This window comes from Pseudochaenichthys georgianus, chromosome 20 (assembly GCF_902827115.2).
Source record: "Pseudochaenichthys georgianus chromosome 20, fPseGeo1.2, whole genome shotgun sequence".
Taxonomy (NCBI): Eukaryota; Metazoa; Chordata; class Actinopteri; order Perciformes; family Channichthyidae; genus Pseudochaenichthys; species Pseudochaenichthys georgianus.
In genome coordinates, this window is record NC_047522.1 from 7,501,888 (window position 1) to 7,526,167 (window position 24,280).

Here is a 24,280-nt window from a genome sequence, read left to right on the forward strand (position 1 = left end):
TATCAACACTTACTTATGTACTTCACTGTTAATCAGTCACACTGCTAGTTGCCTGGCAACTTGTCCTGGCCCAACAATAGTTTGAGAGATAACAACCTGTAGAATAGCAAAGTATTGTTCAAACATGTACATTTTAATGCTACAAATTACACAGATAAGATAAAACATGTGATCTATAGATGTGTTGTTTTCTCACCTTTGGGCACAGCTAGCTTTGTACTATAATGAGTTATTTGGCACAGCAGTTTTAGTGGTTTCATTCTTCTCATCTACCTTTCATCAAAAAGTGAATAAGCATATTTACCAACAGAACATTTCCTTTTAAGGTCGTTGTTACTTTCAGTTGTTGGCCTTCATCTTGAGATCTAAGTACTTAGCCGTTTCACTACAACAAAGTAAAATGCACCTGAGATTCACTCAATTCATGGGAAAAGTGTGTGCTTGAAAAGATAAATAATATAATAAATGAGGTTAACTACAAAGTTAGCCTATGCTGAATGACAACGTCAACTGTGTTTTCACAAGAGCTGGTATGATTCTTTGACCATTCCTGTGGGCCACCCCAAAGTGTTGATGAAATCGATCTTACTGTAACCTTTGACTCCTCAAGCCCTCAATGTATCTTCCCCTTTAGGACTGGGTCAGTGCAAGATACATTACTATGAGATTGAACACACTTTCAAAGCAGAAACACACACACACACACACACACACACACACACACACACACACACACACACACACACACACACACACACACACACACACACACACACACACACACACACACACACACACACACACACACACACACACACACACACACACACACACACACACACACACACACACACACACACACATACACACAGTCCTGTATTCCTGCCCAGCCAGCACCTCTCCTCTTTGGCATCCATCCCCTATGGTGTTGTGTCCAGTGGAGCATAGGTAAAACACAAGAAGCAAGAACACAATGACTGCTTTAGTGACTGTCTAATGATGGGGAGGCCGGTGAGATGCTTGCATGTGCAGGCACACCCTCAAACACACAGTCTGCATCTAAAGAAGCAGATGGTGTGAGTTCAGAGCCTCTCCCACTGAGGCTGAAGCAGAAGCTGCTTTCTCTCGCATCATTGGCTAGTCATAACAGATAACAGTCTACTCTTTTCCACATGGAGCCCAGAGAACTGTAGGAATCTTTGACTCTCCCACAGACCAGTGCAGGTTCAGGCCACTGCACTCAGCTCTGTGGGATCCACCTTCACTGTGTTAGCACTACCCTTTGTACGCCCTCAAAACTTTTCTACAAAGTGAACCCAGACAACACAAACTTTCAGTGGAAAGTGCTGCTTAGAAGAAAGATAACAGCAGGCCATCCTAAAGGTTTCACTGAGCAATTAGTCCAGCATAAAAATCATTTCCATTATGTTCTTAGTATCGAGTACAAGTATAATTGGCTATAACTGAGGACAGTAAGTGAGCAGAATGTACAGGATGCGAAGATCGCTCCATGATGGCGTTCTCATCATTGCAAATGCATATTTTATCAATTCATTTAATCAAAAAAGCTACTTAATTGTTCCAAGTTGGCATCAGCATGTATTTGTGAATTTGATTAGCTCTAAGAAACAGCAGTGTGTTTTACTCAAGACAATGGGATAACTAACGTTATTGATTTTTTACAAAATGATTTATCTGTTACTGGATGTCGTCTTAGTTCTCAAGATCAGTGTTTCCAACGTATTACTCACATTCCCCTTCTCTACCTGCAGGTGCCAGTTGAGTATGTGAATATCCTCCTGACAGAAATCCTTGCCAATATCTAATCATAATCTATTAGAGAGAATAACACAGCGTTCCAATGTTGCAGGGAAATAACCTACTTGTTCCGCTCATATAATAACTCTAGTAACTGACATGAGTTCCTGGAGGAGAAATGTTTCAGTCAATACATGGAACACAAGCTCTAGTGTGAGTTCAAAATGAAAGCTACATTTAATGATTTGTATCCGATGTCACAAATGTTCCATATATCTCAAAGGCACCTACTGCTGTTGAATATTTTAAATACGTTTTTACATCAAAGACACACAATGAAAAATGGCCTATGGGTTATGTATAATATAATTGAAAATGTAATGAAAATCAAGAGGCCAGAATATATCCTTATTCCTTTTCAATTGCACACTGTTGGACATTGCCGTTTGTCGTAAGTAGTTAGGTGCATGAGCAGGTGTAAGAATACCTACTTTCCATTAACACTTAAATAAATCTGTTGTGCTTTCAAAGCTGAACGGACTAACATGCTCGACAATGCTTTCCCCTACAGACTCTCATTTTATTCTGTCACTTGATTCCCCCCCCCTTCTTTTAATCATGTTTCAGGTGCTTGCAAATCACATCAGCAGATGGATTTCATGACTTTGAAGCCCATCATTGTTGAAATAGGCTAAACTGGTCAGACACCCCCCTGTTCAATCCCATTTAGATGTGGAACAAGATTGAGTGAGGGTAGAAAAGGGAAGAAAGAGATGTGAGGTGCCACGGCTGGCAGTAATACATTTCAACCACTTTGCCTTGTAAGCCTTATGATAGACAAGTCCTTCCATGGAGTCTAATATCTGTTCTTCCATCACTATTCAGCTTCTAACCTGCACGTACTGATGCTGTCTCTTTCTTCTTTGCATATTCTCGCCATCATGGTACAGATGGCACTAACCAATCTTACTTGTTTATGCTCTTTAACAGTAGCAGATGAGATTAACTGCAGCACAAGAACAAATGAAGGTAAGCAACCATGCCTGAATCAACCCAATACTGTCACAGTTATTACAATGGATGCTATGATAGTTCATCTGTTTCCATGGGTGATTACCGGAGATTGGAAACGCAGCCCCACACTTTCTCAATAACCAACTCATAACCAACCATTATTGGCCGTGTGATCTTGGCACCTTTAGTCCCATATGGAGGAGAGCCTTGTTTGAGGTAATTGCAGCATGATCAAAAGAGGGTTTTCATAATGCTGAGAGGGAGTCGCATGGTGTTGAATAGAGACTTGGAAACTAACGTGTGAACCTGTGCCATTGTGCTCGTTCTGCAGTGCAAACGAGTGAAGAAAAAACACTCATTACTCAGGAGTTGTGTAGGGTTGGATGGAGTGGCATTTGCAATAAAGAGACACTCATTGCCATTTGGCCTCTTCATCTCTTTGCAATTAATCCATCATAGTCGGGCTGTTTTGAGCTGTGGTTGGAGCATTTTAAAGTGCTTACCCTCTATGAAATTAAAACATAATGAGTTAATGACTGAGACACAGGGGAATATTTTTGACTCTTTTTCAGAGCACTAATTAAAGTGCCTTGTGCAAATCACATATTACACCTCACCTCACTGTATAAGTTATTTCAATTATGCAGCAATAAAAAAGTAGTTGTCATTTTTCTTTTCAACAAACATTTGACTGATTAAATGCACAACCGCAGGACAGTATTGAGCATCCTTGATTGAGATATGAAACAGTTGGGCTAATGATGATTCCTCTGTGACCCAGCGTACAGAGGACGTCCTCTGTCGGGCTAATGATCCACAACTCTCGGAGAAATAGTAGCCCGGTCGACCCAGGGACGCCTCACTTCCAATGGGATACCTGGACACGGCCTTAGCCCGACCACCTTGGAGGCTATTTTTAACATAATTACCCTTTTACCGCCCTGCTTAAAGCCCTGGCTCTCTGAATAAATTATGTGTAATGGAGCCCCTGTCTGTACACAGATCTTTACATGCAAGTGCCCATGGTGAATAATGGCTGGGAAGCATAGTTTTAGTTGCTCTAATTATACTATGGTCTCCTGTTCCTGTAATAACCACTGCTGATTTATTCATGGAGTTTGCCATACCTCCTCTTTAACGTTTAATAGCAATGGATCTTTTCCAATTAACTGTCCTTGTCCTTAATCTGGCAAAGAAACACAGCGCGCTGGCTTTTTTTGTGTTTCGCCGTCACAAAATCCAGGTGCACTTCCCCCCTATTTGCTTTGATTGTTTTTCTTTTTGTGTTTTTCATTTTGATGATTTTCATTTGTCCTCCAGACGTGTGGGGAGTGACAAACTCGTGTCTGTATGCAATGGGGGAATATGTATTTTCATCCCTCTGAATAAGAGGAAGATGAGGAGCAGAGCACTGGGGCTTCTGTTGTGTGATAGGAATCACATAATAGACTGGCATACAGAGAGCTGTCCGTCAAACTCTCCCAGGAGAGCCACGACTGCTTCTGATGAAAACAAAGGCAGGTTCGAGGCAGCCTGGGTCTATGGGCAAACTCCCTCTCTTTGCCTCACGCTCCCCCTCTCTTTGTCTCCCTGCTTCTCTCATTCGCTATACTAACTAGAAACAATGGCCAAGTGGATCGTGGTGCGGAATACCGAGTGTGAGGATAATTCCCTGCTTCCGATGAAAGCAGATGTCATTTGTGTTCCCTTGAACTGTTGCATCCTCCGCAGCTCTAACTTGCAATCCCATTGTGTCGAACATGCACCGAACATGCACCCTGGCTTCTGTTGGCAGGCTTTACTTATAAGCTTCATGAAAACCCACATTTACATGGCATTTGCACTGGGTTGATTGAGTTTCATACACAAAGTATGACAAATGACGGCATTTCCCTGCCGCGCTGTATCTGTGCTCGTTTCCTGTCCTTTAGATTGTCCTCTCTTGTCCTTTGCATGATGACATTACTCCTTTCCAACAAAATGAATTACATGATTTTTACTTGCATTTGCTGGGTCTTGTAAGACTGGCCATGCTTTCTTGGCACTGAAATGTGCCATAGTAATCAGAAATGGAGGAACAAAGCAGTAAAATGAATCTTCTGCTTTTAACCCCAGGACATTTGTAGCACACAGTAAAGTTACATTTTACTCTCCAATACAGCCTGAGGGCACACACACCGATGAGCTCTTCCCACTAAAAACGATGCTACATTATAGGATCGGTGTTCCTTTTTTTTTTAATGGTGCTTTCAGGATTGAGTTTAGGTTCTCTGGGGATTGGCTACTTTTATTAACATTGACAAAAAGGCGGAGGAAATGGTGTGTTAAAGACATAACGTTTACCAGTCTGGAAACCCAACACCACTGGCTAGATGACCTTTTAGCCTATCTGACTTCTTCTTTGACACCGTATCTATAGACGCCATGGAAGACAGAGAAGCACTCACACTCTCAGTATGGCTGCATTGGTAGCAAACACAGCAGAAAGAGGAATGCCCTTGTGACCTTAAGGTTCTTGAAAGTAGCTTGACAACTTTTAGTTTCCTCAAAACATGTCAAGATGATGGAAATAGGACAAATACATCTCCAGCTCTCTCCTGCATTTGTCCTCTGCAAGTCGCTTTGTACATGGTGCATGTTTGAACCTTTAAACTCAGATAGCTAGCTAATCACTAGTGAGCTGCTGCAGGTTTGCTTGGTTAAGGGATCAAGAAGAGAATATCAAAGGGATTGAGACAACAAAAGAGACAAGCTGCCACTGGTACAATGATGATAACAGGAGCAGAGCTTGTATGCATTTCTGCACAGCTCTGCTAGTTGATCCTGTTCTCTCCTAAGCTCATTCATACCCTGCTTTTGCAAACTTTGTGTATTCACAGTTCTCCATGTTTCTTCTCATCCTGACTCCATCTCTCAAACGATAAAACAAATGTGTTTTGGAGGGGGTACTCCAAACAACGGTCACAAATAGTTTTCTTCCAATGATGGAGGTTTGTTTTCTTTGCCTACTATGTGTTTGGCTGTGCAACCCTCCATGTAAAGATCCACTGTGATCGCCCAGCAGCAGTGGGTCATGCCTCATTGAGGCCACTTTAAACATGTCGAGGGTCTTGTTGATTATAGCTTATATAGACGTGTGTGCTCTGAGTTTCTGTTCTTGTGTCTATTATGGAGTCTAACCCTAACACATACAAACATATACACCTAGTGTTTGCATGTGTGTGTTCTGTTCAGTGGGGGTAGAGACAAGACCTTATAGCGGTATTTGCTATGAAAACTAACATGAAGAGCTGTAGGAGACGTTTATTTACACCACGTGAAGCCACAGAGGAAACTGCAGCACACACTCACTACATGTGGAGGGTCTATATGGTCTACAGGGAGTCGTAAAGACACAATGCTGCTCTGTCCAGACTCCATCGACATATGCTTAGCCCTCAGAGAGTCAGTGAGGCTGCAGAAGTAATTGAATCAACAGTTTATCCATTATTACCAATAGTTTCCTCCGAAAACATTAACATTTAACAAGGCTTTACTTGCACTTTTTCAGAAATCCATCTCGTTACGTTTGACAGCACATTGCTTTGTGCTAAATCGAGGCAAAATAAAGGGGACAGTAAATCAACCAGGCCACTTGGTTACCATCCAGCGGGTAAGGCAAGAGCTCCGGGGAACTGACTGACGCTCCCTGACAAAATGAAATACCAATACCTGAGTTGTGCTCCACTTACATACCCTAAACAAACATAGGGTAGCATTGGAAACATCATTACAGCTGTCCAGGGTGTGGCAATAGTGTTGAAGAGGTTTGCTGTTCAACATTCACTTTCCTTCCTACACATCTGCTCTAGCAGCTTTCACATTAGCACCATGTAGGTCTGTTTGAGGATATACTAAGCTTCTCCAATTAGAACACATTTCAAGCCACACAGTCATTCATTTATATCATGTGTACACATATAGTGGCTACCATTGGTTTATGTTATACATATTTCCTCATGAACCATATTTACATGCTCATACATATGTGCAAATTAGAACTTTGGTGCTTTTCTCCCACCAGTCTAATCAACATATGGCTGATAACGGAGCAATGTTCTGCCCTCATGGTGTGCTATTACCTGCCATCTACCATCCACCTGCTGAGGCCTTAGCGAAGGATTGCAGCTGTGCTGTGTTTTTAATGCCAAGATGTTCGATTGATTACAAGAGAATGGTGTTGGAAATGAAAGGACGTAGATTTGCTTTGTCTATATGTGGACTCTTTTCTCCATTATTTCTCTTTTACTAAAGAAAGAACAATCAGAGGACCACCTATGGAAATCATTTTCTTTTTTACACTCCATTCATACTTTTTGTGAACTTGTAATAGTTTAGTAAAACACTATGATCACTCTGGTGCCAAGGTACATTGCTGTCTTTGATATCGGCCAATTTATATGCATTATGTCTCGGTCTCGTCATTTAACAAGGACAAAGGTTGAATTAGAATTCTCAACAGGGAAATGTCTCAGGGAAGATATAATACTCTGTTCTCATTTCACACACTTCATTGACCAGGCAATGGTATCATTTGTTTTTCATGTTAATTGCCAGAACCACATTTTATCTTGGCTTTCTTAGAGATCATTCCAATATAAAACTAGCAAAAAAAAAGAAGCTATTTCTTCTTCCCATAGGTTCTAAAGAACAAGATGTGGGACCATCGCTGGGCCTGAAAAAGTCAAGTTCCCTGGAAAGCCTCCAGACGGCTGTTGCTGAGGTGACGCAGAACGGTGAGATCAAAGTCAACAGGCCCCGCTCACGGATCCTCAGGGGCCGCGGCTGCAACGAGAGCTTCAGAGCTGCCATTGACAAATCATACGAGAAACCTGGTACCACAACACCAGAGGAAGAAAACAGCATGGAGACATGTGAGTGATATAAGTAATGTATGCAGTGCTTTTGTTTTTCCAAGTTAGTTTTTTTATAGTAGCGATCCAGAATAATGCACTCAGAAATGTGCCATTTTATAAAGTACAATAGAAGATATCAGTAGATCATTATAAAGAAATGCAGTCAGTGTAATATAGGCCAACTCAAAATTGCTTTCCCCTACGTGTGTGTGTGTGTGTGTGTGTGTGTGTGTGTGTGTGTGTGTGTGTGTGTGTGTGTGTGTGTGTGTGTGTGTGTGTGTGTGTGTGTGTGTGTGTGTGTGTGTGTGTGTGTGTGTGTGTGTGTGTGTGTGTGTGTGTGTGTGTGTGTGTGTGTGTGTGTGTGTGTGTGTGTGTGTGTGTGTGATAAAGCACATCTGCAATAGGCATCTAGGTTACACACTCATTAATATTCAAATCATTCATGTTGAGTGGAATTGTCAGAAACTGTGGCAGCATGTTTCCCCATGAGCCTACATACTCTTAAAGTGCATTGCCATGTTTTCAAACAGAGTGCATGCTAGGAAATATTACGCTGTTTACCCACATAAGTCAGTCTCCTATTGTATCATATGTGGTTATAATATCTTAATATAACATAATTGCATTTACAATTATTCTATCTAGTCTGTGCAAGAAAGTTTTGGCACGATCCACTGTATAACTGCCAGGATCCCTCACATTCTTTCTTCACTGTGCCTGATTCCTTTAATCTGAACTATTAAGACAGCATTAGAAAAGAAAGGCATGCCACCTTTCCTTTGAGTGATTATATCCATTCCTATTTGGTGTTTGATGACAAACAGACACGCGTTTGGGATTGAAAGACAGCCGTTTTACGTTTTGCGACAGGTAATAACCCTGCAACACCACAAGAGTAATCACCAGATATACATTTGCATTCCCCATTAAAAGATTACATTAAAAGAGCTGGGGGACATTTGAAAAAGAGGGAATTATTTTCCTGAAACGCTTTGTTCTCATAAGCTCTGTCGGCAAGCCACTAAATACAGTCTTATCTCTGCAAAGAAAAATGGGGAAAGCAACAGATTTCCCCTGCCGTGGTATATTGCATTCTCCTCCATGATATACAAATAACTCTGTTTTTCAATTTAGATAAAAGCAGCCAGTCCGTGTTCGTCACTGAGGTTAATAGTCAAAGTTGAGAGATAAGCCGCTGCTTTTCTCTGCTCCCAGACTTTTATTTACATAAAATAAGAATGTGGCATCACCTAAAAAAAATGTGTGCCCACAAGATATCCTACAAGGCAAAGTGCACTTTCTCTTGTGCTACTTTGAGTTGCAACGTTTGAGAAAAGAAAAAAGAAAAATCTGCTCTGCTGAGGAAAATCCTTTCTTTTGTGTGTTGGAAAAAGACAGGAAATTTTACATGTCTGTCATAACCTTCACCGACAGGCCAGCTTAAATGTCCTTGATTATTAAAGCTGGCAAGTTTCACAGAAGTGACTAAATGTTTCCTGCGGTTGTCTGTCTCTGTCTCCTGACACTTTCATCAATGCTTCTGCTGTCATTGTGTCAGCTAAGACATTTTCCATTCCTAAAATTGTGTTTGACGGCCTCTCGTTTTGATATCCAGTGTTAAAGTATTTCATCTTGTGTTGTGATCGAAAATATCGCTTTATTTAAAAGATGCAAAAGGAAAAAAGTGCGATTAAATTACATATTTAATTTGATTTGGGTTTCCACGTAACTCAAAATAAGGCCTTTTTATGAGGACATGTAAATACTTCCCTGTGAGTCACAAAAACACATGGCCACCTCCCTCTGGGACATTCTAGATTACAATGGTAGTATGTTATCTTCTATCGGCATCATTAGCGACATTAGGACTCCTGCTAATCTCAGGTATTTAAATAGCCAGATACAGCTCCCAGCTGCTATTTGCTGCTGCTGCTCTTAAGTGAATGATAAGCAGGCAGAAGATAGAGTCGATTGTTAAAACCAAACCTGTTTCCAAATGTGTGGACATGGACAAAACTAAGAGAGGGGCCTCACAGCAATGAATTGCATAATTGAGCAGGTTTAAACCACTGCTTCGCTTTCTATTCCTGTTGTACGATGCCACATGATTCCATTCAAGGCATATCAAGATGGCAGCTGAAATAAATGGCTGATAACTCCACACATCACAAGAGAAGAAAACTGTCCCTTGAAATGTGAATCCAGCCGCTCCACCCTCCGTCTCATTCCGTGTAACTCAAACCCATCATGGTTCCCTCCTTTTTCTTTCCTCATGATAATCACTCATTTCTCTTCCATTAAAGGCAGAACTTAAAGGCAAGACTGCTATAAGTTGTAATCTGAAGGACATCTACCTCATGCCTCATATCCAGAGACACAGCGTAGGCAGGAGCTATGACGACTGTGAAGTGCACCACATTTGCAATTAAGATCCCTGGGAGCCATTTTCAAGATTATTTAAATGTATAATTACTGACAGATTAATTACATTTTGCACATCAGTTCTGATTAGATGTGATGGAAACTTTGAGTTTAATCAACCCTGCATCAGTTTGGTTTTCAATTTGATGTGTGGGTTGAAATTAGTTGAGATGTAAATTAAGAACCAAATGCATATGACTATCATTAGAGCTTCCATTTTTCCAGCACATTATTTTTATAGGAAATTCAACAGATAAGGGGAAAAAAAAGAAAGTTCTCTTGTGAGCTGTGTGAAATGTACACATTTGTGAAAATATGTTCAACTGAATTCTTTTCTCAAAGGGGGTACAAAGTAAATATATTCTGCTCTAATGAGGCGCATGCATTCAGTGCGTTTTGTTCAAAGCTGCCATACCTTGTGGGACACAGTTTTTCTTCCAACGGTTTATCTGATGAAAGAACTATGTCTTTGTTATATAAAAAAGACAGTGGGGTTCTGATGTGCTGTTTTCAAATGGGGTTTCTGTGATCCACAGGGAGTCAAGTGGAAGTTATACTTTGTTCTTATTATCCCTGTGTTATTGTGAGCGTGCTGCACTATCCTCCACTCAATATCAACGTGTAACACCTCTCCCTTCCCCCTTATCTGTTCCCTCCAGTGGACGAGGACATGGAGGAAAGCTCCAGATCAGGTCGCGAGTCGATGTCCACCAGCAGCGACCTCAATTTGGGACCAGGGATGAACGGCAACCTTTCCAAAGATGACAGACAAAAAGACAAGGTTGGAGGCAAGGAAAAGAAAAAACCTGAACGGGATAAAGAGAGGGAGAGAGACAAGAGCAAAGCCAAGAAAGGCGTGCTGAAGGGCCTGGGCGAGATGTTCAGGTAAGACAGCTCATCTCAAAATACTAAACTCTCCCCTGTGTAGCCCCAAACACCAAACGCTATCTGCTTTATTTAATTCCACTCAACACACTCACCGCTTGATCATTCAGAATTTGAATGCATTCTCTGGATGTTGCCACTGCTAATCAGGGACCTCTCTCCTTGAACCCTGGGAGATGCAGGGAGGGGATGGAGGGGAGGGGGAGTTATCGACCTCAAGGGCCTCTGGTTCTTTTGAGCCAGATTATTTTTAATAAGGGCAACATGTTTTATTCATTAACCGTGTGGACGCTTCTTCTTTCCAAACAAACTCAGTATTTGTTAACCAGCAGGCAATGTATCGGGCCCATACGGGTGCTATTGTTGGAGCTGTGATTTGGTTCTTGGAATAAAAGAGCTTTTAAAGATAATAAAATCGATCGTGGGTAGGAATTGTTGCCTGTGGCTGGTTATTGCTGTCACATCACGCGGTAACAAGATTTTAGAGCTAGACTATCCTGGGATACGTCACCTGCTGTAGGTCTTCAACGTCATGTTGACACCTTACATACAACATGTGTTAAGGGGTGGCTTCAAACCAAGCAACTCTGAGGGGAAATGTAATGGTTGTATGTATGCCAATCAGAGAACAAATATATTTCCACTGCCTTTAATTAACTAATTGGCAAAAACATTATTAGCAAAAAATGATCGTGACTTGGACATGTACATGGACAATAATAGGAAATGTGGGCAACAAGAATGTGGATGAAAATAAACATCCTGCGGGTATCCATCCTGTATCCCTGCCACAAGAAAATTAGTGGGGGAGTCACATTAATTATTTCAATTTATGGCATATTTGAATATGGCATAAATTAACAGTGGAGGCGGTACGAGCTGTTATCGTGCCGTAAGTTGTTTTCATGTGGATTAGTTTAATGGGATTAGTTAGCGTATCGCGGCGCACGGCTCGGTAATGAACAATAAAGACGACAAGTGTGTTTCGAGGTCACGATGGAGGAATGCAGGGAACTCGCTTATCTTCCATTCTTTTCACTCTCCTGTTACCCTTATTTTTTCGCATCATGTGGTGTGACTGCATAATGACTTACCTTCTTTTTCACACCAGGCATGAGTAACGTATGTTCACAGAGAACACGCAGAGAAGTGGGCTGGATTACTGAAGGAAAGTGGAAAGTTGAGCCCAGGTTTGACACTCGGTGACATGCAATCAGCGCCGTTGGCAAACCTTTTTGAGTGGCTGTGTGCGGAGCTTGATAGGTGACTGCTGGGTGATTTTTTTAAATGTGCACGTGAGCCCTCGGCATGCCCTCCTCGCCCTCATCATCGTTCTTCATTATCTTTGAGTGCCACCGCCACTTAGGAGTTGGCACGCGGCAGGCCTCGCTGACACCCCCCCGCTCCATGCCTTTAACGCCAGGCCATTTGCCACCTGAATGCAAAGAGGCAGCATTCTGAACAAGAGTGTCTCTCCGCTTCCTTCTTTCTCCTACTCCTTGTTTTTACATCAAACACTCTTCTACTTAAATCTGTAACAGCCCCCACACAGCCCTTTTCTATTCTATCCCTGTACCGGTTTAGAAAGTTACAGTTTGCGAGGAACTGAGGTGAGAATAAATGCGTCCCACTGGATACAATAACAAACTTTTTCGTAAAGAACAGAATGTACTGATGTGTAATGCCTAGCGGTCAAAAAGGGAGGAGAGGAAAAGCTAGTGAAAAACCAAAAGTTTTGACAGTGTTTCAAAATGGAGAAGTTTCACTGTGCATGAGGAAAGGGATTGGCTGACAGAAACTCAACACTCTCAGGCTTATGAATCAAGGATATATTTTACATCAGCAAGTTTCACATATGAGTGTCTCGTCATTGCATCGAAAACATCAAAAAGACACCCTGGTTGGGTTAATCCTTTGTAATACTTGTCTCCGTGGTTGTCATTTGCATAAAATAGACGAGCAGGCACTCGATTTCTCCCGCATTTTCTCACAAATGCATGTCTTATACTCACGTTCTTCCGCTAAGGAGATTTCAAGAAGTTTGCAGCGCACTGCAATTTGAGCTCATTTGCATGCGGCCTTTGGACGGCCTGATGAACGTGTAGTGCACGTCTGCTTAATGGACAGCCTGATTGGGAGTGCATTAACATCGGAGCCAGGGGAAAGGAGGATGGCCTAATATAAGGAGAGAGAGGGAAGATAGAGCGAGAGGCCGTGAGATAAATACTGTGAGTGCAAGAACGACTGAAAGTGTGTGAGTGCGTGATGGAAAGTAAATTGACTGCCTACAGCTCAAAGTAAAGACGTGTCAGTGCAGAACCCCTGCCTCTCAGGAAATATACTGTACTGCCTATAGCATGAATACTGGTATGCAGTACCATCCAGTAATGAATAGCTTATAATCTTATGAATGGAGAGCAATGTGTATGCATGCATAGGATAAAGAACCAGCCCTGGGCATCCTGACATCACTGTTATTTCAGGGATGTATGCTCAAGCATGTATCACTGCGTCCATGTCTGCATCCATTGGTATATAGGGGCGTGCAGGGCTATATGGGATTATTCATGTCCTTTCTAGTGGATAACATGTGATCATTACTTTCTGATCCTATCAGGTTTGTTTATATGTTGAAGCTTTGCCCAGGGCTCTGTTAGCATGGTAGCAGACAACAATGTCCCGGCCCGGCCTGCAGACTCCCTTTAACATGCCTAATGAGGTGTTGTTTTTCTGCTCTGAGACTGACTGACCTCTTCCATCAAAGCCTCATCTCCATCTCTTGATGTGTTTACATGTGCGTGACCCTGTTGTTTAGGCACATGGAAAAAAACTCCCCATCATTTATCATAGAGTTCAGTGATTAGTTGTCAAAAAAAAGTAAAACATTACATTTTATTGAGTTAATTTGATTCTGAGGTGGTCGTTTTTGCCTTGAGTTTGTGTGTTTGTGTGTGTGCACATTCATGTTTATATACCTCAATACATTTATGAGGGTGTTAATGTATTTTTCACAAGAGCGCTGGAAATGCTTGTTGCCAGTACAGTTGCATGGAGGAGACAAGCGAGTGAAGGCCGTAAAAATGGAAGGCATGGTTGGGACTGGGAATGGGGGCCAGAGAGGTGGGGGGGAGGGGCCGATTGGGAGAGGGAGCGTGTGCACTGGAGTGAACTGGGGCACCAAGGGAGAGTGGGAAAGGAGGATGAAAAGGAGAGACGGAATGAGGAGAAGGGGCGTTTCACAGCGGCAGTCACGGCATTGGGCTACCGTCTGCCTGTAGGGAGGATTGAGGATCTCTGGCAATTTTGCTGTGTGTGTGTGTGTTCAAGGTTCATTTAAATGTGCATGTGTGTGTGCAATCCATGTTTGCCTGTGTGTGTACTGATCAAAAGATGTGTTAATGGGCTCTGGCATCACCCTCACCCTCTCTCCCCTGTGATTCCTCACCCGCGCACACAGTTACCCTTGCCCCCACCCCCCCTGACTCCTACCCTCCCCACCAATCTGATAAGTGGCATGCCTCACGCCGAGCCATCAGCCGACACTGGAGCTCAGTGTGACAGCCGTGCACCCCCCTCTCCTCACCCCCCCACCCCCCATCCTCCATCACCCCAGGGACCTCGTCTGCCTCCGTGCAGATGCAGCCTCACTCGAGGCTACGTGGAGAGATGCGGGAGAGAGGGGTGTGGAGTGGAAAGGAAAGCATTGAAAGCTGGAGTGGAGGGATGCTTTCTATCCTTCAATCTTTATTATTCTTGGGCACTGTGGAACTGCTGGGAGCACCAGAGTGTTGGGGGGTTGGCACACTCATGTGTATGTTGCATGCATGTGTGAGTGTGCCTAAAATATGAATACCATGCCACAAAAGCACGATGGCCTTATGCGTAGCATGTGAGTAGGTAGTTGACGTGTTGCTGCTCCGCTCCGTGTCTTCTTACCATATGATTATTTCTGCTCGTGTGGGTGTGAACAGCTGATGGCGAGTACGTTCATCAGTACACCAACATGACACATGCATTAGCCTGGCTTTTTTTTTCTTTACACACACAACCAAGGGCGTATCTGATGTAACAGCATACACTCTTTTTCTGTATGACGCACCCCTCTCCGCCTCAAACTTCCCCAGCCACACACAGAATAGCTCACATATGGTTGTAGTATTATGGCACAGTGGATTTGGAGACAGCAATTAGCTGCCTCCACATGTGGGCCCTGATATCTGCCGAGTGTAATCTAAGAGAAAATGATAATTGTTCTTATTTTGCTCTTCCTCACTCATCATAATGTCTGAGCTGAGGTTGTTAATGCAGGCACAGGGCACAGCATCAAGCTGGAGCATTGACGTGGATGACTGGAGTTAAGTGAGGAATCTGAGACAGGCAGCAAAAGGTAATAACAAGAAGAAATATAACACATCATGGTCTGGATGGTGATGCAAGGATAAACTTCAGCTCAGCAAGGTGGTCAATAATTAGAGAAGTTGCTTGTCAAGTCTCATCGTGGAAGATTATTAACTACATGGAAGTGCTTTTTCATATGTGACAATGTGACTTCCTGTCAGAGGCACTTTTGGGAGGCTGACCTTGACCTCTTGGACCTCTTATGGAGCTTGCTAAAGCAAAGTGATTCACAGAATTCCCTTGTCACAGATACATGTTTTAGAGAGAATTTAGTATTGGACTTTGGCAGATTTGGCAAGTGCAAAGTCATACCTCAATATCACCTTCAAATGACTGCCAAGTTAAAAGAAATATCATGTCACCAAGGGCACTTTACAGAGAGGGGGTTAGCTTTTTCAACTTCCTTGAAAGAAACCTCTTTTCAGAAGTACTTTCCCCCTGTGTCCTTAAAGCTGGCGCATGATTGCAAGGACTTTAAAGTGGCCATTTTTTGTTTCAACTTTATTGTCATTACGTAGTACATGTACTAGTGACGAAATGTAAGTTTAGGCATCTGACCAGAAGTGCAAAAAAGCAGTGCAGGAGTCTACATAATGAGAATAATTATACATGGAATTATTATAAATAGAATAAGTATAAATAGGCCATAAACAGATGAATATATACAGTGTAAACGGCATTGACAGTAAAATATATAAACAGGTGGGTGGTGGGTATGGGCTTGAGTCTATCAGCGGGCAGAGTTCAGCAGGGTAACAGCCCTGGGGAAGAAACTGACCCTGAACCTGCTGTTCTTGAACCGGAGGCTCACGAGGCCTCCTACCCGAGGGTAGGAGGACAAACAGATAGTTTGCAGGATGAGAGGTGTCTTTGAAGATGTTGTGCGCCCTCTGCAAACACCGTATCCGTATCTCGATGGCAGGGAGTGGGACACCGATTATGTGTTGGGCGATTTTCGTCACCCAATGCCTTCCTATTGAGCATTGTGCAGTTCCCATACCAGGCTGTGATACAGCTGGTCAGGATGCTCTCAATGGTGCAACGATAAAAGTTCACCAGAATCTGAGGAGAGAGGTGATCTTTCTTTAGTCTCCTCAGGAAGAAGAGACGCTGGTGAGCCTTCTTTACTATGCTGGTGGTATTGTTGAACCATGAGAGGTCATCGGATATGTGGACTCCCAGGAACTTGAAGCGAGACACACGCTCCACCGCCATTCCATGTATGTGGATGGGAGTGTGTGTGTTGCCTTTCGATTTCCTGAAGTCCACAATGAGTTATTTTGTTTTTGTTGTGTTAAGGCCCAGGTTATTGTCAGCACACCACTCAGTCAGATGCTGAACCTCCTCCCTGTAGGCCGTCTCATCGTTGTTGTGGATGAGGCCGATCACGTTGTGTCGTCTGCATACTTGATGATGGTGTTTGAACCATGTACAGGGGTACAGTCGTGGGGGAAGATGGAGTAGAGGAGGGGGCTCAGCACGCAGCCTTGTGGAACACTGGTATTTAGGCTGAGGGTCATGGAAGAGAAATTATCCAACCTGACATGCTGGGGTCTGTTGGTTCGAAAATCTAAAATCCAATTACAAAGGAGGGCGTCGATGCCCAGGTTATTGAGTGTTGTGATTAGTTTAGAGGGGATGACGGTGTTGAAGGCTGAACTGAAGTCGATGAACAGCAGTCTTGCATAGGAGTTGGTTTATTCCAGATATGAGAGGACGGTGTGAAGTGTTATGGAAACAGCATCTTCCGTGCTCCTATCCGTGCAAATTGATGGGGGTCCAGTGTCGGTGATAGGCGGGATTTAAGCTGTGCTAGGACCAACTTCTCGAAGCACTTCAGTCAGTTGCCCAGCACAGGCCCTGAGAACACGGCCTGGGATGCCCTCGGGTCCAGCAGCCTTGCGTGCATTAATCCTGCTCAGTGTGGTGAAGACGTCAGAAGGTGATAGTGTGAGGGGCTGATGGTCTGCAGGGGGAACAGCCTTAGTGGCTGTCTCCTGGTTGTCCCTGTCGAAGCGAGCATAGAAATCATTCAACTCGTTGAGGAAGGAGACGGCGTTTGACGGGAGAGAGGGGGTAGTGGGTTTGTAGTCAGTGTTGGCCTGAATGCGCTGCCATATTCTTTGGGGGTCGGAGTTATTGAAGTGCTCCTCAATCCTCAGTTTGTAGCAGTGCTTGGCCTTCCTAATGCCCTTCTTTAGGTGAGCCCTGGATAAACTGTAAGCCCGTTCGTCACCTGATCTGAAGGCGATGTTTCGTGCTTTCAGTAGTTGGCGAACTTCTTTATTCATACACGGCTTCTGGTTTGGGTACGTTGTTATCTGCTTGGTGGTGGTGCTGATGTAGTCCAGTACGGAGGAGGCGTAGTGGTCAATGTCTGTATGGGAATCCACGGTGGCCTGGGTGGCAAACACACTCCAGGCTGTGTGTTGAAACTTGTCCTGTAGCATAAAGTCTGCCTCCTCAGGCCATACCTTGACAGTCCTCACTGTGGGTTTCACACGTTTGATGAGTGGTGTGTATGTGGGGTAAAGGAACAGTGAGAGGTGGTCAGACTGACCCAGGTGGGGAAGGGGGATGGCATTGTATGCATTGGCCATGTTGGTGTAAACATGATCTAATGTTTTGTTGCCTCTCGTGGGGCAGGAGACATGTTGTCGGAATTTGGGGAGTACAGTCTTCAAACTGGAGTGATTAAAAATCACCCGCAACAATGAAAGCTGCCTCAAGGTGTGCAGTTTGTTGTTGGCTAATGGCTGTGTGTAGTTCTTTCATTGCAATTTTAGCATTAGCATCCGGGGCTACATATACGGCTATTACTAGGATTTCTGTGAACTCTCTGGGTTGATAGAAGGGTCTGCATTTAATAAAAAGATATTCCAGATGAGCTGAGCAGTGACTGCTGACAATAGCAGAGTCTGTACACCATGCTTTGTTTACATACATGCACAGTCACCCTCCCCTGGTCTTACCGGAGTCGTCAGCTGATCTGTCTGTTCTGAAGAGGTAACACCCAGTTAGCTCAACGGCGCTATTGGGAAAGCCGCTGTTTAGCCATGTTTCCGTGAAGATCATGATGTTGCAGTCCATCATCCATTTGTGGTTGACGATGCGTAGTCGTATCTCATCCATTTTGTTCATTATAGACCGCAGATTGGCGAGGAAAATGCTGGGTAGGGCGAGCCAATGCGGTGTTAGCTTCAGTCTAGCTCTTACGGCCCCTACACACGGCGGCGTGCGTTGCCGCTTCAACGCTTCTGCCCATTCACTTTGAATGGGGTGACGTCACGATTCGCCGAACTGCATTGTGGGAGCAAAGCATAGCTTCTCTCGCGGTGCTCGCTGCAAAAGTAGAGCAATGTTCTACTTTTGCCGCCAATCAAATCCCTCGTATGCAAATCTGACAGTACAAGCACTAGCCAATCAAACCGCGTGTATGTTGGGAGAGCCAGACCGCAGTTATTTCCCATATGTCAAAAAATGGAGGAGAAAATTATCGTGGCGGTAGGGAATCACCCGGTACTCTATGACCAGTCCCTCTTTACATACAGGGATACAAACCGGAGGAGTCAGGCATGGGGAGAGGTGGCAGAGACAGTGGGGGAAACTGGTAGGTTTTTGCTTGTTTGGGGAGTTTATATCCAGTGTACTTCGTTTGAATGGACAGCTAGCAAGCATAGACGGTATATTTAGCCAGCATGGATGTAGCATGAATGCTTTGCTTTGTATGTCCGGGGCGGGACATTCATGTGATTGGTTGTTGGTCGTGTTGCTCACGTTGACTCCCCAAGCTCAAGACACGCCCACTGCCAAGCGGCAACGCTTGGCCCATTCACTTGAATGGGGTGACGTAGTTGATTTTGAATCTTCGCCGAACTGCATTGTGGGGAGCGGAGCGTGGCTTTGCAAGCATCGCGAGCATCAAAAGTTGAGCAATGTTCAACTTTTGAGGCTCGATGCTTGGCATCAGCCAATCAAATCATGCGTATGCAAATCTGACAGTACAAGCGCTAGCCAATCAAACCGCGTGTATGCTGGGAGAGAGTACGCAGGTCATTTCCTCATATTCAAAAAAATGGAGCGGTAGTGAATCACCCGGTGCTGTATGATCAGTCTCTGTTCATCTACCGGGATACAAACCAGAGGAGCGAGGCATGGAAGGAGGTGGCAGAGACAGTGGATGAAACTGGTAGGTTTTCGCCTGTTTGGGGATTTTATATCCAGTTTACTTCGTTTTAACATTGCTTTGTATGCCGGGGGCGGGCGGGAGATTCCTGATTGGTTGTTGGTCGCCTTGGGCGCGAGAAATCGCCAAGCCTCAGACACGCCCAGCTTCAAGATTTTTTGATGCCTGTAGTGTAGACGGGCCGTTACGGTACGTCCACACAGCAGCTTTAGACGAATCTTCCAACGCTTCCAACGCTTCTCTGCCCATTGACTTTGAATGTGGATGACGTCACTTTGCCTCGCTTTTCGCCGAACTGCATTGTGGGGGAGCGAAGCGAAGATTTCCAGGATTTCCAGGATTCAAAAGTTGAGCAATGTTCAACTTTTGAAGCTGAGCTGGAAGCGTCAGCCAATCAAACATGTTTATGCAAATCTGACAGTAGAAGCGCTAGCCAATCAAACTGCGTGTAAGCAGGGAGAACCAGACCGCAGTTCATTTCCTCATATTCCAAACGAGAAATTACAGTAGCAAATCACCCGGTTCTTTACGACCAGAACTATTAACGGGATACAAACCGGAGGAACCAGGCATGGAGGGAGGTGGCAGAGAGAGTGGGTGAAACTGGTAGGTTTTCGCCTGTTTGGGGAGTTTATATATATATATATTGCTCGCATAAAATCCCTGGGGTTTTTTGCTTTGTATGTCGGGGGCGGGAGATTCATGCGATTGGTTGTTGGTCGCATTGCTCGCAAAAAATCCCCAAGCTGTCAGACACGCCCAGCTCCAAGATTTTCAAGATTTTTGAAAAGCTGCTGTGTGGACGTACCGTTACGGTCCGTCTACACTACAGGCATCAACAAATATTGAAGCTGGGCGTGTCTGAGGCTTGGCGATTTCTCGCGACCAACAACCAATCAGGAATCTCCCGCCCGCCCCCGGCATACAAAGCAATAGCAATGTTAAAACGAAGTAAACTGGATATAAACTCCCCAAACAGCGAAAACCTACCAGTTTCACCCACTGTCTCTGCCACCTCCCTCCATGCCTCGCTCCTCCGGTTTGTATCCTGGTAGGTGAACAGAGACTGATCATACAGCACCGGGTGATTCACTACCGCTCCATTTTTTTTAATATGAGGAAATTACCTGCGTAGTCTCCCCCAGCATACATGCGGTTTGATTGGCTAGCGCTTGTACTGTCAGATTTGCATACGCGGGATTTGATTGACTGATGCCAAGCATCAAGCCTCAAAAGTTGAACATTGTTCAACTTTTGATGCCGATAGATGCTCGTGATGCTTGCAAAGCCATGCCATGCTCCCCACAATGCAGTTCGGCGAAGTTTAAAAATCTTCTACGTCACCCCATTAGATGGGCGTTAGCCCTCTTCGCTTCCCCCGCCTTTGTTTACGGTCTCTACGCCGCCTGTGGGCACTTCCGCTCGGCAGAGTAGACTGAGCAGGCTCCGGTGATCTGGCGATCTCCGGAATGATACGGAGATCATCTGTTAAAGAGTTGGAGTGGCATAGTAGTCCAATGTCCAGGAGCTGTTGTCGGCTGTATGAAGTTAGTGAAAGGCTGTTCCGAGTGAACAAACTTAATAAAAGTAGACAAATAAATACTATTTTGCTAATTCTAGAGAGACGCTGAGCCTCACGTTGTGCACGCGCCGCCATGTTAAAAGAGACTAAAACAACAGAACTCTAATGTACGGCAGGTTAACAGAAGTACAGGTTTGTGTGAGGTGTCAGGGTGGAGGGTGGAGCATTTAGATATAGGGAGAGGCCGAGTGATATGATTAAGGAGGGGGAGAAGAGAATTATCTGCGACGCCAGCCATCACACGAGAAATGGTTGTTTCATGCATGGGGGGGGGGCTGGCTGTCCGGCCACACTTCCTCTGCTTTTGGCCACTCGATGCAAATGTGATTGGGCAGCACTGGGCCTCCATCAGACAGCTCTGAAGTAATTAGGTTTAGAATGATCATGTAGTGCTCCGAGATAGACCTTGAAGCATGGGGAGACTCTCTCTCTGTCTGTGTGTGTGTGTGTGTGTGTGTGTGTGTGTGTGTGTGTGTGTGTGTGTGTGTGTGTGTGTGTGTGTGTGTGTGTGTGTGTGTGTGTGTGTGTGGTGTGTGTGTGTGTGTGTGTGTGTGTGTGTGTGTGTGTGTGTGTGTGTGTGTGTGTGTGTGTGTGTGTGTGTGTGTGTGTGTGTGTGTGTGTGTGTGTGTGTGTGTGTGTGTGTGTGTGTGTGTGTGTGTGTGTGTGTGTGTGTGTGTGTGTGTGTGTGTGTGTGTGTGTGTGTGTGTCGCGGTGTTGTAGCACGATGGAATTAATTGAATCTGAAATCTTGTCGGCCTGAAATGAGATACACCGATGTCTCTCACGCTGCGTCTCAGGCAGAGGGCTGCAAATATGACTGAATTCATAAAGTGTGTTATTAAAGAGCTCAAATTAAGTGTAACAGTGCACCCCTCCATACTCCAGGCCACTGACTACTAATGATCCAACCCCAGTGGACCCAGAACCACCAATAGAAACCCAAGGCTCCTAGTATTTCTTCTTCCAACACGTTCTCCTTTCTCTTAACACTTTAGCTATTTTTCTGACTTTAGTCTCCATCTTACCCTCCCCTTATTGTCTTTAATCAACCCTGATGTTCCAAACTGAAACTGTCGGATTTGCCTTCACTTCCTCCCTCTCCATTTGATATTTGTATTTCACACTTTAAGATACTTTGGTTCCCCTTTGATGATATTTTTTCACTCTGGCCCAGATCGCTTTGATCAATCAGAAAAAGACTGTTTCAATGCAAGTCGACTCTCCGAGGACAGGCAGATTTAGAAATAATGAGAAAACATTAAAGACACAGACAAAGATCTGACAACGGCATAATCCCATTTAGTTTTTTCTAAATAGTACAAATAAATCACTAATACACCCCCAATAATAAACCATATCAACTGTATGTTTTGCTCTTGGGAGAAAAAGGATACGTTGAATTAGGGATTCAAAGCATGCTTGATATTACAGAAACAGAGGTGTGAAATACACAGTGGAGAACCTATTTATTTCCCCCTATGCGCTATGCAAATGAAGTGGGCTGCCTGCTACAGGACAACTCATTGCTAGTCTGCTCACCCATCCACTAGGCTTAGCATGTAATGAAATTGAGGCCTTTGGCTGAAATGACCTTTCCCATCCACGGAGTTCCCACCTGCTGATGTGTGCACACCCCTTAACATGTGAGTGAGAGGATGGGTATGGGGAGAGAAACACTCACAGTGAAGACAAGGAAGATAAAACATGGAAAATTGCTTTAGAATTACAAAGGTGATATCAATCGATGTTGAATTACACTTCTGATTTCCATCAAAGGCAACCAATTAAAGCCAGGAACCGTATTCCTTATCCATATATATCCATCTTATCTTATCTTATTCCTCTTGTTCTGTCAGCGTCTCGACATGTGTTCGGCATGTAAAGTGAAATTGTCTATTTCTTCCTCCCCTCTCTTTCTCCCTGTCGTTCCCAGTCTGATCTTCTTTTCTGTCTTTGTTGAAAGTGTCAGAGAAATGGAGATTTATTCCATGGCTGGATCAGGATTGCGTTCCTCTCTATGTTTGTCATGTAGGAATCTTAATTGGGCTCTCACTGCCATACCAACATGTGTAAACTTCCTCTAGTTAGTGATTCAGGAAGGAGGTGAATGCAAAGCTGAGGGAGAGAGAAGGAATGTGTGATAAAGGACTGAACAGTCCACAACATTACATAGCAGGTAATATTTCCAGCTGCAGATCCAACAGTCTGGTTTAGCACTTGATAAGTTGAACTTGGGCACCTTTGGGCTCATTTTGTATCACAGTGTTGGCAATTTGATCCCCGGCTCCTCCAGGGAACTAGTAGGGATTCTCTATAGATCATTTAGCTATGCCAAATGGGAAAATATGAAAGTGATTTCGGTGAATGAGAGGCAAATTGTAATGCAATTTGTCTTGTGAAGGTAGAAAGGTGCTTTGTAAATTCTGGCCATTTACATTTTTAACTGTAGATCCAGCATATTTTATATAGGACTAAGGTCCATAGTGGGCGTCCAATGACATTTGGCATTGAATGTTGTATACACTGCATTTAATCTTGAGTTTTCCAAAATGTCCCAATATTGGCCCTGTTGTCCGTAATATTGATCCCTTATTGTATTGTCTGGTGTCAGTTGTATATCAACTTCAAAATGGTAGTTTGTCATGGTTGAATGGAGTTTCATACCAAAAGCCCCTCTGCAGTAGGATGTTTTTCCTTTGATCAATAAGGTTTTCTTTCTTGCTTTACTTGATTATTTAATGTGTGAAAGTGATCTTTTCCCAAAACACCCATCCTTTTTGTTCGTGCTATAAATTACCTATATCCTTCTGCGTGTCTGCAATCAAAAATGACTTGTGGAGTAAGGGTAGAGGCTGCACATGATCTTATTGATCTCGCTGCCTCATTTGTTTACAGTAATTGTGCTAAGGTTATATAAATGATTTCTTGACTTGCTGCATACTGTATAGCATGTTTTTAATTTGACATACATACTGTAGGTCTGCTTATAATTGAATTTGCTTTGGAGAACCAGCAGTTTGATACCACAGTAGACTGAGGGGGAGTGTCGAGGGTTATTTATTTAACCTCTGTGTGATGTACAGTCACTATCCATGGGGTTCCTATTCTCCCTCATCCTCACTTTACTCACAATTACTGTCA

General features: G+C 43.8%; 1 protein-coding gene across 1 annotated transcript in view; it reads left to right on the forward strand.

The window, feature by feature from the left end:
• Positions 1 to 24,280, forward strand: part of pard3aa (par-3 family cell polarity regulator alpha, a) — a 295,125-nt gene that overhangs the window by 185,914 nt on the left and 84,931 nt on the right. The window contains exons 20-22 of the mRNA XM_071206980.1: positions 2,749 to 2,787; positions 7,452 to 7,685; positions 10,748 to 10,973. Coding sequence (XP_071063081.1) covers positions 2,749 to 2,787; positions 7,452 to 7,685; positions 10,748 to 10,973 — 499 coding nt within the window. The remainder of the gene's footprint in view (positions 1 to 2,748; positions 2,788 to 7,451; positions 7,686 to 10,747; positions 10,974 to 24,280) is intronic.